This window comes from Protopterus annectens, chromosome 3.part0, assembly GCF_019279795.1.
Source record: "Protopterus annectens isolate FY-2018-M chromosome 3.part0, PAN1.0, whole genome shotgun sequence".
NCBI classification, from domain to species: Eukaryota; Metazoa; Chordata; order Ceratodontiformes; family Protopteridae; genus Protopterus; species Protopterus annectens.
Genome location: NC_056731.1, coordinates 1,548,928,380 through 1,548,949,897, shown reverse-complemented (window position 1 = coordinate 1,548,949,897; position 21,518 = coordinate 1,548,928,380). Strand labels below are relative to the sequence as shown.

General features: G+C 42.5%; 1 protein-coding gene across 1 annotated transcript in view; it reads right to left on the bottom strand.

Annotated features, from left to right (window-relative positions):
- Positions 1-21,317, bottom strand: part of LOC122796845 (cytochrome P450 2F2-like) — a 313,872-nt gene extending 292,555 nt beyond the window's left edge. The window contains exon 1 of the mRNA XM_044065588.1: positions 20,867-21,317. Within this exon, the coding sequence (XP_043921523.1) occupies positions 20,867-21,025 (159 nt within the window). The 5' untranslated portion in view covers positions 21,026-21,317. The remainder of the gene's footprint in view (positions 1-20,866) is intronic.
- Between the last annotated feature and the right edge of the window lie 201 nt (positions 21,318-21,518).

Below are 21,518 nucleotides of genomic sequence, written 5' to 3'. Positions count from 1 at the left end.
TCTGTCTTATTCCTGCTGACCTTCATTCCTCTTCTCTCTAGAGCATATCTCCATCTCTCCAGGGTCTCCTCCACCTGTTCCCTACTCTCACTACAGATCACAATGTCATCTGCAAACATCATAGTCCACGGGGACTCCTGTCTGATCTCGTCTGTCAACCTGTCCATCACCATTGCAAATAAGAAAGGGCTCAGAGCTGATCCTTGATGTAACCCCATCTCTACCTTAAATGCATCCATCACTCCCACCGCAGACCTCACCGCTGTCACACTACCCTCGTACATATCCTGTACCACTCTTACATACTTCTCTGACACTCCTGACTTCCTCATACAATACCACAACTCCTCTCTAGGCACCCTGTCATATGCTTTCTCTAAGTCTACAAAAACATAATGCAACTCCTTCTGACATTCTTTGTACTTTTCCATCAACACTGCCAGAGGAAACATTGCGTCTGTAGTGCTCTTTCCCAGCATGAAACCATACTGCTGATCACTAATCATCACGTCCCTTCTTAACTTTGCTTCCACTATTCTTTCCCACAACTTCATGCTGTGACTGATCAGTTTAATCCCTCTGTAGTTACTACAGCTCTGCACATCACCCTTATTCTTAAAAATCGGTACCAAAGCACTTTTTCTCCATTCCTCAGGCATCCTCTCACTTTCCAAGATTTCATTAAACAATCTGGTTAAAAACTCCACTGCCATTTCACCTAAACACCTCCATGCTTCCACAGGTATGTCATCTGGGCCAACAGCCTTTTCATTCTTCATTATCTTCATAGCTATCCTTAATTCCTCCTTGCTAATCCATTGTACTTCATAATGGTATACGATCCACAGAATCATTTACAAGTGCATCCCATGAGCATCTACAGGGATGCATGGAATGAGACATCACAAATAAAACCAAGATGCACACCTCCAAAAATAGGACAACAGTCAGGTGGTTGTTGCCCATAAGTAAGCTAGACAACAGAAAGCAGAAACATACACATGATAGAGCCAACTTCACTGAAGGAAATGCATCACTGATCATTATCAGGATGAAACAATGATCGCTCATAAAATAATCCAATGACAGTTTCTAAAGACAAATAGCCAAGGAATGTAAGAATAACAACCACAAAGCCTTTGGTAGCTATACCAGACATGTAGGTGTCAACCCCCAAATATGCTGTCAGCTACTGAAAAAGGAAAGAAATACATCAAACCAACTTTCATTGCTCACATCCAGGGGGACAGGTTCTGTGTAAACACCCCCCCATCACCCACAAAATGGCCTGTGCCCATCACAGAAGGATGCAGAGCCCCAGATGTCATGGACATGCAGGTAAAGACAGCCCTCACCAAAGCTGAGAACACAGCATCAGTGTGACTGGATGGTGTCCCAGGCTGCGTGATACACTAGGCCCATGAGAAAATGGACCCTCACTCACATTCACTGTCCAGACACAAGTGTACCACAGGCTATGTACCCAAAGAATGGCATTCACAAACAGACATCCAGCTCCAGAAAGGGGGTACCACAACAGAACATGGACACCATTGCCCAATATGTCTACTCAGCCTGGTCTACAGAGCTATTGAGCAAATTGTCATGGAACCCATAAACAGATACATTGGAGACCTCCAGACACTGGACCCTCCACAACTTTGCCTTGTAAAAGTCAGATCCTGGCTTCTAAACCTAGTTGACTCATTTCAAACAGTTACCAAGGACATAGATGGAGGTGAAAGTAGTCCACACTGTCCACCCGGACCTTACGAAGGACTTTCCACACCATTCCCCACTCTGTCATCATGGACAAGCATACCAGCTGGAACATTAACAGCTATGTCACAGGATGGGTGGCCAGGTGGCTCACAGATCAAACACACATGTTCAGGGTTGCTGGTGCCATGTCCAACTCTAAGCCAGTCACAAATGGCATCCCACAGGTCTTGTTCCTGGGACCCCACCTGTTCAGTAGATACTGCTCAGAGGTACAGGCAAGCATGGGAGGTGTATGGCTGAACAAGTCTGCAGATGAATGGTAACTGTGGTCCATAATTGACTACATGGCTAACACAGACATCCTCCACAAGTGTCTTACAGAGACAGATACCTGGTGTCAAAACAATGCCCTCAAGCTGAATGTCAAAGAATGCATAGTCACCCCCTTTGGGTACAGCAAAGTGCACACAAATTACCACATAGGTGGTAATCCAGTATGCACGGAGAAAGTCATTATGGCCCTGGGGACACAGGTAGATAGTACACACCCCTTTAATGATGACATGGCCAAAGTGTGTAGACATTCCTTCAATGTAGCCCACCTAATGTCACCTAATGTAACCCACTTTGTATAGTCTGATGATGTCACCATCCTACAAATAAACCCGTGGAAAGGATAACTCACAGTAATGTTTATACCGAGGTGTGTAAATGTGTACCTCTGTAGTATCATAAAGTAGTTAGGTTTAAAAGTGGTAAACTAATCTCTGTCAAGTCTCATTATGTCACCATCCTACAAATATACCTGTGGAAAAAGGCACCCTCACTAATGTGTATAGCATGTCGTGTTAATGTGTACACCTCTAGTATCATGAAGTAATAAGGTAGGGGTTTGGATCCTGCACTTGACGAGTGCTTGTGTGTGTTCTTCTTGGGAAAGAGCACCCTTTTAGGAGGGTTGTAAAACACCTTAAAAGTGGTGAGCCAATCTTTGTCAAGTCTGATGATGTCACCGTCCTACAAATATACCTGTGGAAAAGAGACCCCCCCCCCCCAGTGATGTGTATAGCATGTTGTGCTAATGCATACTCCTCTAGTATCATAAAGTAATTAGGTAGGGGTTTGCATCCTGCACTTGACAAGTGTTTGTGTGTGATCTCTTTTGAGAGGAGCAACCTTTTTGGAGAGTAGTAAAACACCTTAAAAGTGGTATACACATCTTTGTCATGTCTGATGATGTCACCATCCTACAAATATACCTGTGAAAATAAGCACCCTTCGTAATGTGAATTGCGCGTTGTGCTAATGCATGCTCCTCTAGTATCATGAAGTAAGTAGGTAGGGGTTTGAATCCTGTACCTGACAACCGTGTGTGTTCTCCTTGGAGAGGAGCAGTGTTTTTGGAGAGTAGTACAACACCTTAAAAGTGGTATACACATCTTTGTCATGTCTGATGATGTCACCATCCTACAAACATACCTGTGGAAAAGATCTGTTTCAGTAATGTATACAGCGCATCGTGTTAATGTGTACTTCTCTAGTATCATGAAATAATTAGGTAGGGTTTTGAATCCCGTACTTGACAGCTGTGTGGTCTCCTTGAGAAAAAGCAACCTTTTAGGGGAGTAGCAAAACACCTTAAAAGTGGTAAACTATCCTTTGTCAAGTCTGATTATGTCACCATCCTACAAATATACCTGTTGAAAAGATACTTCTCAGTAATGTGTACAGCACGATGTGTTGATGTGTACTCTTCTAGTATCATGAATTAGTTAGGTAGGGGTTTGAATCCTGCACTTGTTGAGTGTGTTTGCTCTATGTGTGTGACAGTGTTGGGGGTTTTACTTTTACTACCGTATGACATATCAGTAGGCATTGCACATGTGCTATGAGGCAAATACATATACGTACATGTTACCCCAAGTATTGCATGTGTGGGAACCCTGCTTTATCCAAGTACACAGTTGGCATCTTTGCCAAATTGTGCTGCTGCTTCACAGACCTTAGGTCACATCTGTATGCCTATGACAAGGCCACCCACTGCAGTGATGCCTGGCCTAGGTCAGCCATGTCACACACACTCATTACGGTTTCTATTGAATTGTGTGTGTGAGGGTTTATGGCCGAGGTATGTGTCAGACCTGTTCAAACACAGCAGAGTCTGTCAATGATGACTATGCATTATAGGTGTACAACAACCTTTGTGGACATGCATGCAGACCCCTGATTGCTTATGTGATCCACCGAGGGATTCCAAAATACCTTAGTGAATGTGATTATCAAAGGGAGGATGATGTAACACTAGGTTGCATGTACACATCGGTCCTGTTCATGATGTTGGTGGCTACTACCTATGTGGTACTGTGGGGATACTATGTTCCGTAAAGGTGGATGACTATGCTTAGTTTCGCCTATAGCTTTACAGCAAGGGTTTGACAACAGGTAGCTCTCCGTATGATACCCTTGTGGAGGATGTGTGTGTCACCTGGAGAATGCAGTATAGGCCACAGTATGCATTAGCACATGTGGACAGACATATCCCTACTGTGATTGCTTGTACCTAAGAGAGCCATATGCCGAACAGAAGTGGTCTCAGTAATGGGTGCAGCTGAATACCACTGGTTACTGGCATAGTATAATACGTGAAGGATCCAAATGTTGCTGTGTGTCCTACATCTGTGTGTCAGTTGTCAGGACATCTGCTAATGATTGGTTATGGTCAGGCTGTTGCAGTCATGTATACTACCAGAATGCAAAATAATGACAGATAGTAACAGTATCACCCACAGCACAGTGTCAAACCATGTCATACACACGTGTAGTCAGGTTCCAAAATGTGTGTAGTACAATGCATACTGGCCACCAATAGAAACTATGGCGTGTTACTGTGTAATACAGAGCATGTCACCCTGCTCATGTGTCCACTATACACGTACATGCAGACAGTGCACCTCCACCATTTCCACAACTGCACACCTGCAAATATGTGCTACACACATCCCACACATACTGTCCACTCTCTAACACATGCTACCAGTACTGTACACATCAGCCAAGTGGCACATGGGTGGACAATATACAATTGGAACTAACACTGCTGTAAACAACACTACAGTGACAATCATAGCTTTAATGCATCATGCCTGCTCAGCTACACCTTCAGGCATATCATTACACTATACTGCTGACAACATGCTAACATTGCTATACTGCTATAAAGACACCCTGTGCATCAGCACCATGGTAGCCTGTTCCTGCATCGATGTTACAGATGACAGGAGGTGGCACAGGTTTCATCATATGCACAGTGTGTGTTGTTGGTCTGCCAGAGGCCTACAGTGAGCCATCCAATCGACATGTATGTGTGTGTGTGTGTGTGTGTGTGTGTGTGTGTGTGTGTGTGTGTGTGTGTGTGTGTGTGTGTGTGTTTGTGTGTGAGAGGGGAAAGAATAATGGTATAGGCCAATGTTGATGTAATGTGTGTGGGTATGTGTTAGCCCTAGGTGTCTGGATTATGTGTGTGTGTCTGCATGCACACAGTTCCACCATGTGGCTGCCACATACGGGTACTTGTGGGACAGCCACAGACTGTACCTGCGAGGCTTTACAGATCACCATCTCTGGCCACGGATACGGTACCTGTGCCTGGCAGGGGTGCTACTGACACTATCAGGTACCAAGCCAGACTGGGTACTAATGCCAGAGGTAGATGGATGTACACTGGACCCAGGTCCCTGCTGGGACTGTCCAGAGCCATATGCATGTGGTCTTCTAGGACATTCTATGGACAGCCCACCCCCAACATTGCTTGGGCTGGTACTGGCACTACGGGAGTGGCTTTTGCTTGAGGGATGTCCATGGCGACTGCCAGCTGCTGATGTTGCTGGCATACATCCACGTCTCAACCATCCCGCACTGTCCTGACACATGGACATGGCATTGAGGAGGACATCTAGTGTCTCTCCCCAACATCTATTGGTGACCTCAGTGTAATTGTAGATGGCACCAGCTAGGTCATGGATACTCTCTATTACGGCGGTGTTATGTGCCCTCTGTGCCCTCAGTCCCTGTCTGGTGTACCGTTCCATACGTGCCTGTGCCTCCATGACAGCCTGGAACATGCGTGAGGTACTGAGACCTGTGGCACATCTGCCAGTGGCATGATGGGCAGCAGTGCTCTGACGAGAACCCCTGGACATCTGCCTATGTGGTACCCTTCCAGACATCTGGGTATGGCTGCTGTATTGGGATGTATGTGCCATGGATACCACACTGTCCTGGCCAATGCTGACTGTATGCTATCCCTCTGCTAAGGGCATTGGTGACGGATGTATTGGCAGTATGACTGTGTGCATGGATGGGGTGGACACTTGTGTAGTGTCGATTGGTGGCCCAACTATAGACCCTGGAAAACATGCCTGTGCCTCAACACACCTATCATCATTGTCACTATCATGCTCAGTGACATCAGTTTCCCTGCTGCATTGAACCAGCCCAGTATCAGCACCTGTGAGAGGGAGACAGGAAACACACTTTACGACCTGTACATTATGTCACCACACATGCACACAAATACACTCCTCACTAGTACACACACACACACACACACACACACACACACACACACACACACACACACACACACACACACACACACACACACACACACACACACACACACACACACACACACACACACACACACACACACACACACCACCAGCAATTCCGAACATACTCAATAGTGTGTGATGTTGGGGTACAGTATCACAAGCCAAACATTTATATCAAACGTGACAGCATGCAGGACGTGTGTTGCTCAGCAGCATGCAGTGTGTGTGTAGACAGCCATTGCTAATAACAGTATACATGGCCTTGATGCATGTGTGTTTTGTTCAGTGAATGGCCTCACCCTGGAACGCAATGTGTACATGAACACAACATTGCTATACAGGTATTAAAAGCCCTGCAATGTCCTGTGCACCATCAGTCACAGTTATACGTACCATGGCTGGATGTGTATCAGTGTGTCACATAGATATCCATTTCTGTGTCTTTAGCAGATGATTGTGGACACAGGTGTAGCACATGCATGCTATGTATACACACAGAATGAGTAGTGCATGTATACCTGATGGAATACTATTGTTCAACATAGCCATTGTACAGCAGTAATGGTGAGTGTAGGACATATTGTGGACATGCCAGCGCCAACCATGATATGGCATGCTACCACACAACTGCAACATGAAACATCACACATACACAATGTGTGTCATGTGACCTATACACCCCATAGCATTACAAGACATATGCGTGTCACTTCCTACAAACAGGGATTGCTATGCATATTGCATATAGGTGCATATGTCTGCACACACATAACATTAAGGTGCATAGCAACTCATGATATGTGTATTGCTGTGGCCACTGTAACTGGATGGGGTGTAGTACCATGAACCATCATCATGCAGCATCATGTGGTCACTCAAGGCTAGTCATGTGTGCCAGACTGGCACATAGCATGCTGTACCTGAACTGCAATACCATGGCTGCATTCACCATTTCACGGCCAGCTGTTACATGAGTTTGTGAGGTGCCCAATAGGAGGCATTGCCTAACATGAATGTGTTATGTGTTCAAGAGTGTTGCACAGCCACATGTGAGGCATCTACCCCTCAGGTATATTAAGTGTGCTGTGTGGATGAGGTTTGGGATACTGTAGTGTGACCTTACAGCGGGTGTCTGAATATGCCATGTGTAGCATGTTAACATGTACTGCATATGACAAAGGTGTGTATGTTGTGAGCATGTGTATCGACTCTGCCTAACCGATGTCCACTACAGTGTTGCCACAATTGTGTGGGATGCTCTGTGTATTGTATGTGTTTTAGGCAGCTACCCACGTTACTAGGATGTGCATAGTCTCACAGCAAACATGCACAGTATGAGTAGGTGAGTTACGTGTACATAGCCTACACCTCACCTATGACATGCACATTTAATTAGCAATATTAAAGGTATAACACACTCACCAGCATTGCTCTGTTGCCTTGCTGTCACACCAGAGGGACCTACAAGGATATCAGACACTTTGTCAGTGTCAACAACTGTGGCATTGCTACTGTGTGTTTGCAATCTTACAGTAGTACAACGGTGGACGGTCACAGGCCTACAGATTATGTTCCTAATTATTAGTATTGCACAACACTAGGTAAGACATCATCTAACTACACAGTACACATCTCACATAAGCATGCTCTACCAATAGAGGTAACAGTATTCTACAGCTATGCCATGTTACCTGCACGCTCCATGTCAACTTGCTGGGTGGCTCCGGCCTCCATGATGATACATGTCAATTGTTGTGGTTGTTTTTGGCCAGGAGCCACCTGGCTCAGGAGCAGCTCCTCCACTCTGGTGAGGGGGGGGGGGATGGATGGCTCCCCGCCCACCTGTGGCAAGCTGTTGTCTGCGGATATCAGATGCACGCTGCCTGACATGTCTAATTAAATCACTGCAGTGATGGCGTACCTGCTCATATGTCTGGTTATGCATGCCTATGTCATTTACCCTACGGACAAGGTCTTGCCACAGCACAGCCTGCTCATGCTGGTCCTGAATGGTTCTGGAGAACAGCAGTGCATAGTGCTGCACCAGGCTCGCTGTGATCGCTTCCTCCTCGGCCGTGCTATATGCCGGGTTACGGTGGTGGGACATTACCCTGGAAGACAATTAATATGTGTGAGCAAGTCATGTGGCACACGTAACATTCTAAAGTACAGATATAAATTAACTGCCATATATAGCAACCTATTGGTTGTCAGAAGATACACACTTTCAATACCACATATCGGTTCTCAACACACAGATACCTGACCGTGCCTGGCACACTCTATATATCAAACCATGTTTTGCACAGCAACTAATTTATAACAGTATGTAAGACTATTCAACAGTACATGGCACACTGTATGTGACACAATGCTCCACCTAGCCACAAGAGGTATATATCATGCTAATGCATCATGAAATATATAATCCATTGCAATGAATATAAAGTCCACTGACAGTATTACCAGTATACCACACTAATCATTGATGGCAGACCCCTGCCTAACATATGTGCACATTTATTGATATAGGTGGCATACTGCTGTACTAGACTATCCATGTTGCTAGATACGCAGTTATATCCTGTAACACACATATGACCAAGGGCATGGTACAGGCATACCCACACACACACACACACACACACACACACACACACAGCAGACATACATAACAGACACAAAGGTATGGCAACCCAGGTGACCTTTACCTGTGTATCTTACAGTACTGTGTGTCAGTAGTATGTAATCTGTGAGGACTACAGGGAACACACATAAAAGTGGTTCCAATAAATGTGCACGTACACCATACTGTGCTGTTTAGGCATACAGCTTCAGGTAGTACTATAGTATATACAGGAGTTGGATTCACCAGCAGTAATACATAATAAGCATGCATGTACTGCCGTAGCCTACAATGAGACACCCCAATCGTCAACAAGGGACTACATCACACCGTATGGCATACTGCTTTTTCTGCCTACCAATTGCATACACATCTTTTGCTGGGATCACAGCTAGGATACATAATACCATGACTGAAACAGTTTGCCACTAAGCTATCACACATATACTGAACTCTGACACATTCACCAACACATTCACCATCACACTCAGTCAACCTCAAATATCGATTATTGCAACAAGTACATGTGGGTGTGTAGCACTTCATAGGTAGGTAAGAGGCTATTGGCCCTAGGGCCTATAGAACTCTAGCCATACGCTACCCTGGCCTCTGACACACAGGTATTTAAATTACACATGGCCCAGTCAAGCAGAGACACTGAGGTGATTGCCTCACTATCTCCCGTACACTCTCCAGGATTATTTATGATGACTGCTAATTAGGGGTTTTGTTTGCTATGGATAGTTGGTTAATTCTAGAGTATGGGATGTCTCTGAGATAGGAATCTATCCCTCCAGCATGTGCTGTTTATTGTGGTCAAAGGGTTTGGGTCCCTAGAGCATGTAGCTCATACAGATTGTGATCTGTTTACGTGGAGCATGTCCAACAGATCTGGGTTTGACATAGCTTAGTATGTCAGGCAGAGGTCACCTCTGGGTAGGCAGTATGCAACGCAGTCTAGTTGTGGGTTTGTGGAACGGTCTGCATAGGGCATCTGTTTGATGCCGGTATCACTCTTTGTGAGGTATGTCTGTGTCCTTTCCACTTGCTGTAGATGTCTTGTGAGGTACATACCACATGGGGCATTGTACTCTATATTGGGTTTTATGTGTGTGGAGTTAAGGGGAACACTGACCTATTTTTCCATGGATGACACACCTTTTGTGATGACGTGTGCCACATAGATGGGTTACATGACTAGTGTGGCACTGTGACTATCAAAGGGGAGACTACTGTCCACCTGTGTCCCATGGTCTCTTATCACACCTTCAGTGTTAGGTAGACTACCACCTATGTGGTAGTTCATGGGTACTGCATCTTTACAAGGAGGGATGACAATACAGTGTCAACATTGAGCTTGAGTCCATGGCTTTGTCACCAGGCATCCGTTGCAGTAATTATGACCCTGTCTCTCTCTCTCTCTCTCTATATATATATATATATATATATATATATATATATATATATATATACATATACATATACATACACACATTCATATGAATATCCATTGCTGTACATATAGATATGCATATTGGCACTTAAACAGTCCACCTGTCATGGTGGGTATATCAAGTATGGGAAGGTTGTGACGTATACAGTTATGTCATAACATTGCACAGTGTTGTGCAGAATGCGTTGAAGGTGTTCTCATCCCATGTAGCTTTAGCAGGCCTCACTGGCTGCAACACTGCAAACCTGATGAACCATACCCACAGCATTTAACCACCACATGTCATATACCAGCACTGTATACTGTCTGGTCTGCCACACACTACAACCTACATAGAAATATGCACATAACAACTTTCAACAACATATATATATCCACCTTTCACAAACAGTTGCAGTATGTCCCTTGCTCAATGCACATGTACAGATGCTAATATATCTGACACGGACAGTTCCCTCCGTATATGTGTGCCATACGCACACAAAGACCACACTGTTGTAAGTACATGTACCTCACGGCTGACCTGATGGGCCTTGCTGCAATATGAACAGGTGTCATATGTGAGCACACAGTAATATTAGAGGGTGTATACATAGCTGCTAATGCTGAATTAGCATACTAGCCTGGTACAGCTATTCACAATGCTAAACTACACGTTAATATGACTATCATGCATTTGTTACTCTGTCACATGCATGTTTGCATAACCATATGGGCTACTACCCCAAACAGACATTGTGCACACTACTGTACAGAACACAGATAACATGGATCAGATGTTTGACATTTAATGCTGAACTACATATGTCACTGTCACATCCCACTGCACACAGCAACACACTGATTTCCCCATGCCAGTGGTTATGCAGGGCATCTGTGCATCGATATGTACTGCTGCCACATATGGATGATTCAAACTATATAGAGTACTCTTCATAAACATCTACTACATTCCAGTAAATACATTGCTGTTACATACCTTTCCTTTGTTTATGTTCGTATATGTTGCTGTATATCCTGGTATACTTCTTTTAGCAATATATGTTTTGCTGTCAATATCTTTTTTACTGTTCAAGATGTTTTTTTATAGATTTATATTTCAGAATTTATTGTTTTTCAATTTTTTTCAATATATTTTTTGTTCAGTTTTTTTCTATATATTTATCTTTCAATTTATTTTTCAATTTATTTTATTTCAATGATATTTTTCAATATATTTTTTCAATATAATTTCTTTTGTCAGTATACTGTTTTTTTCAATATATTCTTTTTGTTATATTTCTTTACTTTACCTCACTTTTTCTTTTTCTTTTTTTTCTCTCTCTCCCTTCGTACCTGCAATGGAATGATTGCATGTGTGGACAGCAAGTACAGACTGCTTTTAGAGGTATCTGCACATGTGCATGTGATGGCCTCTGTAGCAATTAGTGGCCACCATTTGGCAATTGCATGCAGCCTGCTGTGTGGTACTTGCAGTACTCACTGTCATAGCAACCTAGTGCTATAAATTGCTAGGTCAGGTAGGCGTAGCCCTTTCAGAATTCCAGAGTGGGGACCATGCTTCTTTGCTGTGGACACCGTTGTGTAACTCAGAAGGTTGGTATACTTCTTCTAACTGTTGCTAAGGGTGTAGCTAGTTATTTGTTTGTTGTACTCATACCTGAATGTTGCCTCTTCCAGTACACAGTTGACAGTGTAGAAATGTACTCACCCCTAAAAATCCTAACACAAGATACATGGGAGTATGGTGTTTCTTTACAACATCCACTATTAGCTGCCATACATATGTAGTTATTGAGATGTTTTCATTTGGCACATGGACTGTTTGGGAACAGGTATACTGTGGATATTAATGCACTCACTTCGGCACTGTTTGTGCTTTTTATTTTGTTGACATTATCACAGGATGCTCATGAAACTGGACAATTCCAGTACTGAGTACGCCTACATACATCCTTGCTGTACCTTGAACACACTGGTATTTTGTACATTTCGGTGGGGATTGTCCTGCTATGATACTGTGTGGGGGTTGTGAAGTGCTGCTGTAACAGTATTTACTGCTAGAATGTCTGGTTCTGTTATCACAGTCATGTAATGCACTTCCACAACAACTTCTGGTAAAGTTCCACAGAACAGGTTTTGTGTTATGGTATTTCTATCTTTCCTTTACATTCACACATTCTGATGCATGATATATATATTTCAGCAACATCCTGCTGTATATCTACTGTGGCCAAGTGGTACTTCATGCAGTCTAGTGCTTCCAAGGTCCCAGGTTCGAGACTGACAGTGATGGTTTATTTTGCTGCTGAGCAGAACAAGGCCCCTCATATGCAGGGTGACTAAGGCACTTTTAAGCAGTTGTAAGCAGGTTTGCGTGATGCTTAGCAATACTTAGCTAAGTGCACACATGCGCACACTCGCTCAAACCCGCTTACTGCTGCTTAAAAGTGCTTACTCCCGCTAACCCTCTCACTCATTTCTTTGAAAGAAAAGAAAATGGGGAGATAGGAAACTGGTGAAAAAGGGGCACAGAGAGGGAAAGACAATAGTGAAAACAGCTTGGGATGTGTAGGATGGGCATAGGGAAGGTCCATAGCTGCCCATTTCTTTAACAGCAACAGCTGTGCATATACTAGTAATTTGGAGGGAATTTTGAAACCTTCCAACCCTGAGAGAGGGGTGAGGACAACAAAGTATGTTGTACTGTCAATTGAATTTCAGTTTCTGTGTCCAGCGGACATCTGTGCAACATGGGCAGCTATGTATGGGGTGTAAATTTTTTACGGGAGCAGATTGCTCTTTTTTTTCAGGTGAGAGTGGAATGTGGGGTAGAGGAAGTAGGTATGTTTTGGGAGGTAGGTTGGGGAGGTTAACAGACAAGACAAACAAAATGTATACAGGGGTGGAATATGACACATGGGGTGGGTATACACAATTGACGGGGAAGGATGTTTGGAAATCACAAGCCCATGAGCCCACAGATGGTAACAGTGGAACTGAGATCCCCACCCATGGGCATTCACCACTGCATCTTCACAGCCTGGAGGGTGGCTGTGCTGGGGGCTATGCAGGAGGGGCAGGCTCACCCATGAGTCACGCCACTCTTGCCTCGAACTGGGATAGGGGATCAGCGACTGAACACTGGATCTCCCTATGCACCACAGCCTGGACCGTTCGGAGGGTGACAGGTGGCCCTCCTTCGGCCACACTTGCACGGGGGGGGACGAGCCCCATCTCCTTCAGCACTTCCACTGAAGGTGGCACAGGGCCAACGGAGGAGGAGGTCCCGGGCTGGGCACCGGACCTGCTGGTGCCATGTGCCATCGCCAGCTGAGGTGGGACAGGTGGGTCCGCTGGGGACTGGCCTTCCTATACATTCTGTGTTTAGGTGAATTTAATGACAATATAGCCAACAGCATTCCAAATTAGTTGTAACAGCATGCAGTAATATTCCCATTAACCCAACACACCAGAGTTCCAACAGTTGAACAGCAAGCATAACACATGCATATATTGAACGACAGGGGACATTCCAACAGCATGCAGGAATGAATGGTTGCAACAGGTCACCAAGGTTGTGGTGTTTGAACAGGGCACATGCATTAAAGTTAGGCAGATATTTATAAACCAACAGGACATATTTCCCAACAAATGTTTTGAGATTACACATACCCATTGAGGTGTGGAATTGCATTGTTTATACACATACAGTAGGGTGTAAAAAAATCCTCCATTAACAACTTATATGAACTTATAGTTTACACTACATTCCTTTTGAATGCAGGTATATATCCCCTACATGTAGTATTACACTAGGCAATGTCCATTACGTTGTGAGATGTGTTTTGCTAGTTCCTTATGTACCTGACCTGGATCTGTTGTACAAACTGTCCAGGATGCAGATGTTACTGCTACGTATTTATATATTTTGTTTATATTCCTATGTCTACATATCTGGATGTGTTCAGGTGACATCATCAGTTATATTTTAACAGCCCCCTACATTTCTAGCAGCACACTGACATTTCCGGTGCACACAATTACAAGCTACTCATGTGCCAGATTTACTTATACATGCCAGGCTTGAAACTACAATTGAGGACTGTATATATGCTTAAGAGATCCTGGCACTTCCTTTGTACTCTTTCTATGGGCCTACCCAAGTGTGGGTTGACAGCGCTTAAAACAACACTACTATTTCTATACTGCAAGAGTGCATCAACATTTCCAAGAAAGTGACACGGACACACTACAGGATTTATACCTTTATTAATTACATTACACACTTTTCAAGTGGCTCTTTCATTTATTTGTTATTACAGTGCATGCAGACATCTTATTCAGGATGTATTATACCTTCATTTATGGTTTACAACACTCTTTTTCTGGCTTTCTCACTTATTCTATATAACAATAGATGCAGAGAAATAATTCAGGACTTATACATTTATTAATGGGTTACAACACTTTTTTTCAGGCTCTCTCACTTATTTTACATAACAGTTCATGCAGAGAGGTTATTCAAGCCTTATTATACCTTTATTATTAGGCTGAGACACTTTTAGCCAGGCTTTCTCACTTATTTTATATAACAGTACATGCAGAAAAATTACTAACCTGCCTGGTGGTGCAGCCTTAGCAGCCTATCTACATAGGCTTGCTGATTAGCAGCACAGACACCTGCAGCTGTGAAGTAAATGAAGTGATATTGAGACATATACCTATCCATACTATCGACTACACTAGCAATTTTTACATACTTCAGTCCATGGCTACCTACTCAGTAGTGGGGCATTTTGCATCCCACGGGCCTCCTGTATCCATTGGTTCAGTAGGTCCTGCTTGTATCTCTTCAGGTCTGCATGGTGATGTCTAACCTGCTTACAAGTCGGAGGGATGCCTGTGGCACTGGTGAGTTCATGTGCAAGACTGTTCCACTCCTCTGCTTTGTATTCTGTGCCCTGGAACTGGCCCTGCAGGAGTCTAGCATCATGATGATGGATGAGGAGCCAAACCATCAGTTTTGACTCCTCAATGCCCCACCATTGCGCTCGGAAGCGAGAGCCCTCTCCGACACCAGCCATTGCTGCCTGCAGACGGGAGCTACAACCAGTTATGGCAAGTATTCCTGCCTATGGAGCTTAAATATGCCTCATTTCCCACACTTATTTGTGATTGGCTGGATTTGAAAGCTCTCAACTGAGTGCACACCTGTTTAGCACTGGGTAAACTTTGATTCATATGTTTATGTGTGTTGACAGTCCATGAATATCAAATGCTCTCATGGCTTAGTGGATTAGCACTGTGATTATGCTGCACACTATCCCAGGTTTGAGACCTGTCATTGCTTTTTTATTTTACTACTGGCCTGACTGGTAGGGGGTGTGGCTGGGTTTAGCCGACTTTGCTCAACTTTGCCCAACATTGCTCTACGTTTGCCAACATTGCCCAATGTTGCCCGATGTTGCGCTAGTTAGCGCGGCGTGCAGCTTCGCGCAAACATGTTTGATTTGCACTAGTTGGCGTGATGCGCAGTTCCCCGCAAAGCTAATGCGCTAGTTAAACCAGTGCTTAGCTATGGGCAATTATTCTTAACTGTGCTTACTATTGGTAAACGTTGCTTAGCAGTGCTTCACATTGCTTAACATAGGTTACTTATGCATTCATTAGTATGCATGACCGTTTCACTTTCTTATATGTATTTTAAATATCGGTCACTACTACATAGGCCATTTCGATGCATTTTAATAAAATTTAAAAGCTAAATGTCAGGAATTATTTTAATGCATGGATTTCCAGCATAAAATGGAAAGGGGTGTGGTGGGACTCGAACCGGGAATGTCTCTTCTTTGTGCCAAGGGTCTATCACTATGCTATTGCTATTTGGCTTAATTTGCATATAAGTGGTTTATTATTCTCTTCAATGTCTAAACTGCTAACTGTAGCTAAGCAATGGGCACACTTGTGCACACATGCGCAAATACGGGCAGCTATATGGTGAATAATAAAAAAAAAATTTTTTTACATTTTATTTCATTTGTACAGGGCTTTTTCATGTGGGGGAGTGTGGTGTTGAGGGTATACACATTTGAGCGGACTCACTCATATCTGCTGACATTTACTGAGTTAGACACTTGCAGGGGCGTGGATATTTGAACTGCTCGGCAGTCTGACACACCCCCTGGACTCCTGACGTGCTGACATCATGCTCATAGACGGCCGTCTCTGAGTAGGGCTTTGTTCATCCTACACGGAGGATTACTGAATTCCCCCCCCCTCATGGAGTCTTTATTTCCCAAAGTGCAGGCTATGTTATAACCCATATGACAGGCAAGCAAGCGTGACTGTAAATGCCAAGAAAAGTAAAGTTGGTATGGTTAAAGCAATGTAATTAGAGGACTGTATAGAAAGAGGGGTGGCAAAATACAAATAGAAAAAAGAGAAACCATAAAAAACTAAATTATATCATCTGCTAAGAAGCAAGTGTAGAGTTTTCTTGGACTAGCTAGATATTGCAGAACACTTTTGCTTAATTTTGTGACTATTGCCTGTGGGCTAAGAGAGAAAGTTGTTGCCAAGGTGCATGATCTCTTGCGGCAGATAAAGCATTAAATAAATGAAAATGGAGCTTTTGTTCTGGATGTGTGTTAATAACTTAAGATTTTGCTTGAGAGATTACCTAATATACCTAATACCTCCATACCATCATGCACCAACTTCAAAACTTTATTAAAAGCGCACCTAAAAACATGCTGGTTATGCCCTTGCAACTCCCACTCTAATATCATCCACCCCATCCAACTACTACCTTTCTTTCACCTCCACTAACTACCTTGATGATAGCAAGCTCAGATGCTCATAAGCCTAGTACTTATTATACAGCAGGAACTTCTCATTGTTACATTTGTTAATGCCTGTTATGTACTTCACAGATAAAGATTCTAGTTGTCTACTGATGTACTATGTTCTTCATCTGTAAATATGTTGTAAGTAATTTCAATGTTAAATTGTTAATCGCTATGTAATTCAATGTAACTACTGTCTGTTTATTTTACTGTGGAACTTTTCTCCCCGGGCCTCCGCTGAAAATGGACCCATGTCCAGTCGGACACCCCCGGTCAACAAATTTAAATAAATAAATAAATAAATAAATAAATAATAGATAATATAACAACATGTAAGAGGTCCCATAATAGTACATCATTTATTGGTTGGAGGCAGTGGTGAAGCAGAGCATGATAGAAACCTCAGAAGAATTCTAGACAGAGCACGTGAAGTGAACTTAAAGCTTAACCCACTAAAGTACAAATTCAGACTGCCAGAAGTTACATATGCAGGTCATTTATTTACTATCACTGGCTTGCGACCAGACCCGTCCAAGCAAGCAGCCATTCTTGAGATGCCAGCACCTCATAATGTTCAAGCACTACAATGCTTTCCTGGCATGATCAACTAATTGGGCAAATTTATACCAGACTTCAGTGAGTTGACAGTGCCTTTGAGAGATCTGATGTGCAAAAATATTACATGGTCTTGGCTGGAACAGCACCAGAGAGCATTTGAAGACTTTAAGGAGAAAATTGCCATACCAACTACATTAAGATACTATGATGCCAATAAACCAGTCACTCTTTTCTGTAATGCTTCAAAATTTGGTCTTGGAGAAGTTATTCTTCAAGAAGCCAGACCAGTAGCCTATGCATCTAGATCTCTAAACCAAACTGAAATCAATACGCTCAAATTGAGAAAGAACTTTTGATAATAATATTTGCAAGTTCAAAATTTCAAGATTATAATTATGGTTGATCTATTCAGATTGAAACTGATCACCAACCTCTAGTTACTATTTTAAAGAAGCCTTTGCATTCAGCTCCAGCGAGATTACAAAGAATGATGCTAAACTACAAATGTACAACTTCAAAATGGTCTATACAAAAGGCAAACTACTTTAGCTGGCTGATTCCTTATCCAGGTCACCCAGAAATACAACAGAACAGCTTCATGCAGAGAATTTTGACTTTGATGTCATGGAAGTGCACATTTTTTCTACCATGAGACTGACGAGCTGAGAGATCATTCAAACACTGATCCAATTTTGCAAAAATCTCAACCACTACCTTAAAGTTGGAGGGTCATCAAAGCAATCTAGTGTATCACCTGAAGTGCAAACTTATTTTCCTTACAGAGATGAGATGTTGATGGAAGATGGCATTATTTTCAAAGGTCCTAAAATTGTTGTTCCTGCTTCCTTACAATGTGATATATCCAGATTTTGCATTGTGGTCACCCAGGTTCCAAATCTGCCAAAAGAATGGCAAGAGGACTAGTATTTTGACCTTCTCTAGCAAAAAATATTAGTAAAGTACTTTCTTCTTGTTCAGTGTGCAGTAGTACTAAACCGCATTGCAAAAAGAACCACTTCAGCTAAGTCAAGTTCCTGAACTACCTTGGTCAAAAGTAGCCACTGATATATTTGAGTTGAAAAATCTGCATTACTTAGTGTTGTTAGACTCTTATCTGACCTGGTTTGAGATCAATTTACTACCTAACCTAACATCCTCTTCTAACACCAAGGTGAAATGTCATTTCTCAGTCCATGGTAGTCCACACAAAGTTATTTCTGACAACTGTACTTAATTTGCCAGTCAGTTGTTTCAAACATTTGCGAGGGAATGGGACTTTGTACATGTTACTAGCAGTCCAGAATACCCACAGTCAAATGGACTAGCTGAACGTGCTGTACAGAGTGCAAAGCAATTACTAGAGAAGTCAAAGTGTGATAATACTGATGTCTTTTTGAATTTACTCAGTCTCTGAAACATACCCCATAACGATATACTTGGCTTGCCTGCTTAGAGACTTCTGTCTAAGCAAACCAGAACAACATTGTGTATCAGTTCCAGTTTGTTGAGGCCTAAAGCAAAGAACAACAGAACAATAAGAGCTCAACTATTCAGAAAGCATTCTTTCCAGAAGTCCAGCTATGATAAATTGAGCAGATTTCTACGTCCATTGAAAGAAGGAGAGGCGGTGAGGATACAAACGGCGAAAGGTTTTGACAGGATTGGTCAAGTAACAGGTATATGTACTGAGCCTAGATCCTACTTTGTAGAATCTGCGGGTGTGGAGTACAAGAGAAATTGCAGACATCTTCCTGTACCAGAGTTGATATCGCAGCATTGATCCTGTGATACAGACTCTAGATCTCAGAGCAATCCAGACAATGTTCCTGTTGCAGAACGTGTCTTAACTTCTACTTCCATTCCTGATGATGTTCCTGATGTCCCCAAAGTTAAACATTCAGTAGAGACGGTCCCAGTTGCTAGACCTAGTTCTGATTTCTGTGTCACACGATTATGTCATATTTCCAGACCTAGTGTGAAATACACAGCAACCTGGACTTAATTGTCTATATGTATTTAGTTCTGTATAATTGCATGTCAAAGAATTATTTGTATCAATTGTCAGTATTGCATGACATATTTCTCAGAGGGAGGATGTAGAATAGTGTGTGCGTTGTACCTTTAAGAAGGGTTTCCAAAGACAGCACGTGCATATAAATAGCAAGCATGTTCTAGCTTCAGTGCCATTTTGAGAGTGCAGCCAGCGAGTAAGCATGTATGAGTATAATAGCTAGTTTGTTTATTATAAGTTTATCTAAGTTAAAGTTGTTAAGCCTCAATCCTGATGTGTTTGTACATAATACAACTGCTTGAACAGAACCCACAGAAGCTCATCTGTTTTATCCTGACTGGATGAGCAACACATAACTAAAATAAAAAAAATTACAATTGTAGAGAATTATTGAAAATTGGACTGAGGCAGGACTTACACCTTTGATGGATGTCAAGATTCACCTTTTGAGCTTCATTTTGCTCTTCTCAAAAGATGAATTCCTTGGCATCCATGTCTCCAACACAAAATGAGCTGGTTATGATCAATAAACTGATCATAATACACTTTCTCCGATGACGTTTATTCATCTGCATTTATTTATTTATCAAATGAACTACCTATCTGTCTGTCTAGCAATCTAGCTAGCTATCTAGCTATCTAGCTATCTGTCAGTCAGTTTTACATAAGTAGATGAAAGTGGCAAATTGAAACTGCATACACTGACATTGACCTGTTACTGTACACCTACAGCACCAGAAATGACTTTACAGAAGAGAGTAATAACAGTAATAACAGTAATAACAGTAATAACAGTAATAACAGTAGCTCTACAATAAAAAATGATGATGTTCTCTTACTTTTCTTACTGCCTGAACATCATTTGTACTTATCAATTCTTATCAAACAGGAAGCGCTTATTATTGCTTCATCTTTCATCTAAACATGATGTATTGTTCTTGATGATACTGGAACATGACAACATAAAGGCCTTTCATGCAGGCAACAGGTGGCTACTGTCCCTTGAATTTTTTTACAACATGAAAAGTACAATACCTTTTCAAGATCTGGAAGAGGGTTCCTGTAGTCTATCTGCAGAAAATTTCCTATTATGGGTAGAGCCCATGGACCTGGAGGAAAATTTCTGGGTCTTGTCCATTTCCAAAAGACAAGTGTCATTAACAGCACAAATAGCACAAGCCAGAAATGTAACATTATTGAATGAAGATCTGATAAAGTGGCAGAGAATGGTACTCTGTCATTTAAACCTTGACGGATAGTTTATGAAATATTCGCAGACTGTAGAAAAACTTCCATTATATAGATGTGTCCTGGCGGTCACTTTTTGTCATTTTTTTCATTCTGGAAGCAAGCCCATCTCTCCAATACTAATTAATGATCATGACCTGATTTGCCTGCCTGTCTGTTACAGTGAAAAGCAATACAAACATAATGAAAGTTTGCTTCTCTGGGTCACAGGAGTGTACTACCTTTATTTACTTGTTATTTTTTTATTAAATTCTCTTGCCTAAAATATTTAATGTTGTTGTGTCTTTCGGCTTTTCCCGGTTATGGGGTCGCCACAGCGGAACTTCGGTTGGTAGTTAATTTTTACGTGCCAAGTTACCAGACCTGACGCACATCCTTCAACGAAGGTACGCCCATTCACACATGTCTCCATGCAGATGATGCTCTAACTGAGAATCGA